This window comes from Cryptotermes secundus, unplaced genomic scaffold, assembly GCF_002891405.2.
Source record: "Cryptotermes secundus unplaced genomic scaffold, Csec_1.0 scaffold579, whole genome shotgun sequence".
NCBI lineage: Eukaryota > Metazoa > Arthropoda > Insecta > Blattodea > Kalotermitidae > Cryptotermes > Cryptotermes secundus.
The window spans coordinates 1,045,280-1,054,123 of record NW_019719366.1 but is presented as its reverse complement, the minus strand read 5'-3'; the positions used below and the strand labels follow the sequence as shown (position 1 = coordinate 1,054,123).

Genomic DNA, 8,844 nt, shown 5'->3' with positions numbered 1-8,844 from the left:
AACACTAGGGAAAACCTACAAATGAGTGGAAACCATATGAATGGCTATCAACTGAATTGGAGATGTACATTTCATGACAACTTTCATTCATTTATAACCAACATTTGTACATGATCTATCCTAGTAAGGTATTTTCATGTATTCTCTTAATGTAACCTCTCAGAAAAGCATAGCACAGTAAGTTAAAGTGTTTAAATTAAAAATTATTATTATTTAGAAACATATAGACAAGTTTCAAATCTCCCCACACAAAATGATTTTCATTCATTACTGCCATTAAAATAACAGGAGATGTTTTGTGTGGATTCACAATTACTATTGCCTATTTTAGGCACAAATAACTTCATCCATGATATGTATACAGTGGCCATCTTGTAGTGCACTCAATTTCACCTGTTACTTCATGACATGTTTCAGCAGCATAGTGCCATCATCAGGTGCCCTAATTACACTAATCTATTGCATTGCTTGCCCTCATATGTCTTCACAACACCATTTAAAAAATAGTTAAAAAGTGCGTATTTGTCAACTATAATAAATTTTCACACACTAAAACTTGTTAAGATTATTCATCTTATGTGTCTTAATTAAAACTGGCGTGTGGTTCTTCCACTATGGGGTCGTTTTTCTTATATTCAGTGTAAACCATGTCTTGTGATGTGTGTTCCCTTCTTAGCTGCGAGTGTTGTAAGGGAACACACATCACAAGACACGGTTTACACAGAAAATAAGAAAAACGACCCCATAGTGAATGAACCACACGCAAGTTTTAATTAAGACACATAAGATGAATAATCTTAACAAGTTTTAGTGAGTGTAAATTTATTATAGTTGACAAATACGCACTTTTTAACTATTTTTTAAATGGTGTTGTGAAGACATATGAGGGCAAGCAATGCAATAGATTAGTGTAATTAGGGCACCTGATGATGGCACTATGCTGCTGAAACATGTCATGAAGTAACAGGTGAAATTGAGTGCACTACAAGATGGCCACTGTATACATATCATGGATGAAGTTATTTGTGCCTAAAATAGGCAATAGTAATTGTGAATCCACACAAAACATCTCCTGTTATTTTAATGGCAGTAATGAATGAAAATCATTTTGTGTGGGGAGATTTGAAACTTGTCTATATGTTTCTAAATAATAATAATTTTTAATTTAAACACTTTAACTTACTGTGCTATGCTTTTCTGAGAGGTTACGTTTAGAGAATACATGAAAATACCTTACTAGGATAGATCATGTACAAATGTTGGTTATAAATGAATGAAAGTTGTCATGAAATGTACATCTCCAATTCAGTTGATAGCCATTCATATGGTTTCCACTCATTTGTAGGTTTTCCCTAGTGTTCTGTCATTCAGGAGCGTTCAAGATTTTCACGAAAGGTAAATAAGGTAAAGCTATCCTTGTAACAGGTCATGAAGGCCCATGGGGTTGAGAGATGTTGAAGCTCCCACATATTCTAGATAGTTGGCTCACAGATGGCGGTGAGGTTGTCAGCCTTATGTGTCGGACGCCCTTAAACCTGCAGAAAGATTCCTGGTACTCTTTTCTGTTAGAGGCTGAGTCAAACTCAGGGCCATAATGCGGCCGGAAGGATTAGGTCAATTGGAAAATCCAACGACCTCATTGAGATCCGAACCTGCAACCTTCTGGCTTGTAGCATAATGCCTCAACCAACTATGTTACCGTGTGCCCCTGTTCAAGAGTATCGTAGTATATATTATTTTTTGCCCATCCCTACTGAAACCAAGGATGATATTGTTGTGTTAAAGGTTTACGCTTACCTAGGTAAGTCAATAATTATCTGCAATGTAGCTATAAATTTTATTTCAATACAAATAGAAAACTTACAATAACATCATTTTTCAACATAGTCCTCTTGCTTTTCAACGCACTTGATCCATCGTTGCACAAGCTTCCTGATGCCCTCAGAAAAGAAGGTTTTCGGCTGAGGAGCGAGCTACGCATGCACCGCTTCCTTCACTTCTTGGTCCGAGGTGAATTGACGGCCCCTTAATGCCTCTTTGAGTTGACCAAACAAGTGGTAGTCAGAAGGGGCGAGATCAGGACTATATAGAGGATGAGCCATTACATCAAACTTGAGTTTCCAGAGGGTTTCAGCAGTGTGGGCAGCAGTATGTGGACAGGCATTGTCGTGCAACAACACCTTTCGACAGTAGTCCTTGGCGTTTGCTTCGAATTGCAGGCTTTAGCCTGTCAGTAAGCATCTCACTGAACGAGCACTGTTTATTGTTGTGCCCCTCTCCTGATAATGTTCCAGTACTGGGCCTTATGAGTCCTAAAAAACTGTAAGCATCAGTTTTCCTGCAGATGGTTGGCTTTTGAACTTTTTCTTGCTGGGCGATTGTGGATGTTTCCATTCCATACTATGCTGTTTACTCTCTGGCTCGCAGTGATGGATCCATGTTTCGTCACCCTTGATGATTCTGTCTAAGAAGACGTCACGTTCGTTACCATAGTGATCCAAATGTTTGTTGGCAGATGTCCAAGCGCATTTGTTTATGCAACACTGTGAGTTGTTTTGGGACCCATCTTGTACAGACTTTATGAAACCGAAGTCTGTTGTGGATGATTTCATAGGCAGAACCATGACTAATTTGCAGACGATTTGCCACTTCATCAATAGTCACTTGTCTGTCTAACAGAACCATGTCACGTGCACTCTCAATGTTGTCCTCATATGTGGCCGTGGATGGTCATCTGGCTCCTTCCTCATGTGTAACACTTGTGCGAGCATTTCTGAAATTTTCAATCAATTCGTAGACACTCCATTGCGGCAAAACACTGTTCCTGTATTGTGCTGAAAGTCTTTGATGGATTGCGGCCCCTGATACACCTTCCGACCACAAAAACCGGATCACTGAACGTTGCTCTTCTTTGGTGCAAACAGAAAGCGGAGCAGCCATGATTAACGGCAAGGCAGTGATGATGGAACTGACCTAGCAACATCAAACCTGCGCAGAAATAATGACAAGGAAACCACGCATGCCAGTGTTGCGCAAAATGACAGTGCTGCCAACAGAAACACAAATACAACTGCATTGCAGATAATTATTGACTTCCCCTCGTACATTGGAAGGTTTGAAAATCAGGTGTTTCCTCATGATATTCTTCAAAATCTATAAGCAGATTTTGGGATTTTACCATGAAATAGACCATGACTGCCTTCTTTCATACTTTCATTCACACCATTCATTTTCACATACTCATCATATTTGATGCTATACAACTCCTGTAGTTAAAATGACAAACTACAAAGAGCAGATGCTTACTGAGAAGGTAGTAGACATTGAGGTAGTCAAGTAATCCCTCCCTCATCTGTTACTGAACCTGAAGGTTTATCACCATGTTCAAAATAATCTAAGTTGAAACAATGTCATGAAATTTTGCATGAATAAAATTTCATGCTGAGTTTGTAGAGTGCCTATTTAGTCAACAGCAGATGTGAGTTTGAATCTTGGTTTTCATTCCATTTGAAATGAATTAATGATATCTGATCTTTTATCAGGTTCTTACATGACACTGGTATGATCGTTTTTCTAAACAAGCAGGATATGCTCAAGGAAAAAGTTGAGAGTGGCAAGAGCATTGCTACCTACTTCCCAGAGTATATCACATATGAAATGAGCAGTACTGGTGAGTATAGCTAAAAACTGTTCTCAAAGGTATACTCCAGTTTGGACTACAAAAATTTCAGAATTGGAATTTATTAGTCTTTGTGTTCCATTAGTGTAGATATAACACTATTGTTAACAGAGGGATCAACAGCAGAGATGCTGTGGCTAAAGATTTCTGATGATGGTGTGTGACCATAACTAGGACTATTACTTTGGACGTTCATCCTCGAGTTTTTCAATCCACAGCAATTTTGAAACTGGTTCTGTTTGCATCGTGTGTGAAGGAGAGAGGTTCCTCCACCTTTTGACCAATTTGAGAGAGCTAGTCTTAGTCACTCCAGTGAGTTTTGCCCTCCCACATTTTGGGCATATTAGGGAAAGCTAGTCATAATCCTTCTGAGTTTCTTCATAGTTTGGGCCTAATAGAGACAGCAAGTCTCAGTTGCTCTGTTGGGTTTTTTCACTAGACTGATTGAGACTAGCTTTCTGTAGTGGCCCCAGTGGAGCAGAAAGCATCTTCCCTTACACCTTATAATGTAGGCAGAATCAGTTTAAAGAAGACTGTGGCTTGAGGAAGCTCAAAAGATTAACAATGTCTGCAATAATAGTCATGGTTACAGTAGAGATACTAAACTGCATGGAAATATTTTACACAGTGGTGCTTCTTTTCTTAATTTATATGATAAGAAAGTAAATGTTTGTTATGAAACAGTGTATTTCTATATGTGAAAAGTAATAGCATGGTACTGGTATGATCCTTTAAAGTTATATAAATTGACATGTCAGTCATCAGTCATTAATTATTTCTGCCCTAATTTTCTAACTGTTTGCGTTGCAATTGTTTTTGTACTTTGAAATTCATATGCCTTGTGAGTAATAATTTTTTAAGTGTATGTTTTTGTATTTGAAGATGGAAGAAGCTGTGATGAGTATATAAAGACACGGTGCTTCATTCGGGATCTTTTCTATGTAAGTAGGTTAGGCCAGAATGACATCATAATGATGAATGAAGGATGAGTTATGAACTGTAGCCTAGTTTAAGAATTCTGGCATGTCTACTCTCATTTGTTTAATTATGTTGACACCATAAGATGCATCTATTATTTGCATCCATCTTTCTCTATAATTTTTGTCTACAATACTTTTTGTCCTTATAAATATTTACTGAAATTATTTTATTTTATTAGTTAATTATAAGTAGGTAAGATATACTTTTATGTTTTCATTTTTTAGCCCAAGCTCCAAAATGGTGATTTTCTTGAAAATGATTTTAACAATTTTGATTACATTTCAGTAGTTTATGTGCATTATCTCCCTAAATAAAGCTGCATAAATGGAGGAAAATAATGGTATGTGCACTAGGGACCCACAAGCAAAGTGCTGATTTTTTTTAAACCAGCATTACCAGTTTGATGGATTTCATTGTTTGTATTCGTTAACCAATAATGGTCTACCAAGTAACAATCAATTTTGTTTTCAAGGTTAAATAGTTAAGGACAATTGTATATGAGAGAGTTGAGTGTGCAATATCTTTGCACCAATCTTTAATTTTGCATTGTAGTATGTCATTAGGAAAATCACAATCAAGACTGAGGAGCTCATATTAGTTTAGGATCTAATAATATACATTTAAGTATACTAAATACTTTGAATAATTATTTATTAATGAGATCTTTTTAACTGATTTTATCTCCAGGATGTAACAAAGAAGCGGATAAGTGCAGATGATCGCAAGTTTAGCATTATGCCAGGACTTACGGTGATGCTTGCAGATACAGAGAATAGGCAGTGCTATTTCCACTTTACAGTTGCTACAGATACTGGAAACATCAAAACTGTGTTTGAAGATGTCCACACTATGGTCCTCATGAGTATTCTCAAGGAATTTGGTCTCCAGTAATATATGATAATTGCTATATTATGTTGCCATTGCAATCCTTAACCAATTGTTATGTGGGTTTAAATTTAACATATCTTGGAATTCTCAGACAGGTGCCTTCTTTATATTATGTTTCAGTTCATTTTTAGTATTCCAGGGAATGTTTATTTTTTCATTTTCTGTTGGATTAGTCTCTTTTGGCCTGCTTTAAAAAGGACACTATATTTTTCAGCAGTAACTACTATGGACAAGGTATCTCTAAAGACTACTTTCTTCTGGGATGTGATGCTTGTAGTCTTATAGATAGGTACCAAAATTTTTGAGCAATCTGTTTCCTCCATCCTCAGGTTACTTTGAAGCTGGCATCACATCTCAGAAGATTGCTATGAAATCCTCAAATCTCACAAGGTATTTGTGTTCAGAACAGTCTTATGTGATGTGTTGGATTTCTGAATATATTCCCTGGCACTTGTAACATGTCTTCCCAAAGGAAACAGGATAAGATCGATCTTAATTTAAAACAGATGTCAGTAATGGTCCATCTTAAAAATTTTTGCCTTTGCCATTTACATTTATGCATTTTGACACTTTCAGGCAATTTAATTTAAATTACCTTTTTACACTATATTTTATGGTACTAGTACCTGAGTATTATTTAATATTTATCATTATGTTTGTACAGATCACTGTTTCATTGTTGATTATTGTTTCTACAATGTACACTGAATACAGGTATGGAGATGTATAGATGCTAGGGTCTCAATTTCGCTTACTCACTGTCCAGTCATAAGATTTAGTATAGAAGAAGTTAAAAATACAAGTTTTGAGAACTTCTAAATAAAAGTGTTTCATGAAAATGATGACAGTTGATGACAGACTATTCTTAGCAGATCCACTCACTGGCAGACTCAGTACTTCTGGCAACCAACATGTGCTGTTCTGTCTGTTGGTGAGGTATATTACCATAATCTCATGAAGCATTGTAATGATTTATTATATAGAGAGACATGCAATATAAGTATTTATTTATTCAGTTTATTGAAAATATCATAAAATGCCTCATGAAAGTCTTAAACTGAATTTGTTACATTTGGGGGCCATATAAAAATACACAAATATNCAAGAAACCCTGGCTCTGCCCATATGTGCATGTAAATACGTTAAAGCCATTCCTTTGTTTAATAAAGACCACAGCATGTAGACATATTGGGAAATGAATGGAGGTATAATTCTGCTCATTTTTAACTTTTACTGTAGATGGATATGAGTGATCAGTTTCACATCATGGCTTCTTTATCCCTTGGAATGGGTACAGTACCATGAATGAGTGGCTGGTTGTGGCTAATAATGAGTTTGGGCATTGCAGTGAAAAGAGAAATCCCTTGCCCGTGCCAGGATCAAACCCAGATTCCTTAGTCATTCAGTCGGTGCCGTATTTAACAAATTATTGATAACACTGAACATTATAAGCAGTTACTATAGGATTCTGAACATTATGTGTAATAAAAAGCAGTGTGTTTGGTGTGATCTGGTTAGTTTTGCAACTGCATCTTTGTATATGCAATAATGAACATCAAGGCCAATGAGATACATAAACAAGGTAATAACAAACGTGTTTTTATAACATTTGAGGGGTTGATTTATTGGAAGACAGGTTTCAATCTATGGTGAGTAAGCTGATCTATGAATTGAAAGAAAATGGCCACAACGACAGCTGCTCTGTTTATCTGTATTGATGATGCCTACCATATGAATGTTGATAAGAAAGCGAACAATTTCGCAAAATGCTTTCCTGTGATATTATTTCTTCATTTAATACTAACATGGCACTTACACAGAATGTTCTTTCTCTTTTTTCACATTTCACCTGATTTGTGATTAATAATTAATTAATATTGTGATATTGATATAATGCCAGTTGAAACAGGAAGTTGCTGAGGATAATATGTATTGGGAAAACAATTTCTGTGCCCATGCAACAATTGTTGCCTATGAACAGATGTTGTCAGAAACACCTGAACTCAATAAATCAGTTTGTAAATCCATTCTAATATACACAGAAATTGTGATATATATATATATATACTGAGATTACATTCCTGATGGACTGCAAAATGATGTTTACATAAGCAAAGTGAAGAACATTAGAGACATTCTGTTAAAGGGGTACACAACTAAAAGAAAACAATTCCAATATATCTCAACCTTCATTATTTCTTTCCTCGTCATTGCTGTTACAGACTAAATTGAGAAATGACTTCCTCTAATTATGTGATGTCAGAACTAGAAGACTACAGAAATGCAAGGAAGGTACCTGGTGGACCTTAGAGTGGAGTCTCGCATGATTCCACAGGTTCCAAACCTTCATTACCTATACTACTGGATCCCAACCATTGTGTTGACAATGATTTTGGAATATGAAAGCTGCTATATATTGTACAGAATGTTAGTTTTTAATCAAGAACTCTGGTAATCTCTTCACATGATTCCTCAAGTCTTCAGAAGTGTTAATGTAGGCCCCTTATTAGTGGACCAGGTGGTTACTATCACATGACCAGAGATATAGCAGCTATCTAGGTTTAGTTAAGAACAGTTATGATCAGGAGGCACAAGACACTTTCCGCTGTTTCTCTAGGTGTAGATCCAACCATTCTACATTATTGTCAGCACCCTTCTAATGTTGTAAACATACAGTGTCAATGTAAAACTTCTTCCCTAAAATGTGTGAAAGCTTTTGCTTTCATGATGGCCATGGTACCCTTGTAGGTAGACTGATCTAAAACAGCTAGCTCACTTTCACCCAGTTTCATCAGAAAAGCTGTTCTGCATGAAGGTCTTCATTCTGTTCTGTGAACAATGTGATAGGTGTTAGTAAGAAACACAAATTACTGCTCTTCTTTCATCAACAGCTGACTGAACAATGGGGTTTGTCCTTCCTTGTAATGTTCTATAGAGGTTCCCTGTGTATGCCACATAGGCACCACCTTCCACGTTCTATCTACCCTATTGTATCATGTTGTCATGTCATGTTACCCTTCAGAAGGTGACAGTCTTATAGGAAACTTTAATACACATATCTGTAATTGTCACAGCAATGCAAAAGTGGTGACAACAGATTTGTCTTCTGTTTCTTGTTGCTGCATTGTGGTTCTCAGTTATTTTAAAGCACGACTTCCAGTTTGATCCAGGAGAAAACAAACAAGGAAAGGTAACATGTCCACCAATGTAAGGGCAATATGAATACATCTTGAACGATCTTAAATCCTGTAAGAGTTTCAAGTAGTGCAGTGAACACGGAGTACCATATATGAGAA

General features: G+C 36.4%; 1 protein-coding gene across 1 annotated transcript in view; it reads left to right on the top strand.

The window, feature by feature from the left end:
- The window catches only part of LOC111864972 (guanine nucleotide-binding protein G(olf) subunit alpha), a 31,650-nt gene extending 25,012 nt beyond the window's left edge, over window positions 1–6,638 (top strand). The window contains exons 9-11 of the mRNA XM_033751706.1: window positions 3,543–3,670; window positions 4,562–4,620; window positions 5,348–6,638. Of these exons, the coding sequence (XP_033607597.1) occupies window positions 3,543–3,670; window positions 4,562–4,620; window positions 5,348–5,551 (391 nt within the window). The 3' untranslated portion in view covers window positions 5,552–6,638. The remainder of the gene's footprint in view (window positions 1–3,542; window positions 3,671–4,561; window positions 4,621–5,347) is intronic.
- The last annotated feature ends 2,206 nt before the right edge of the window (window positions 6,639–8,844 follow it).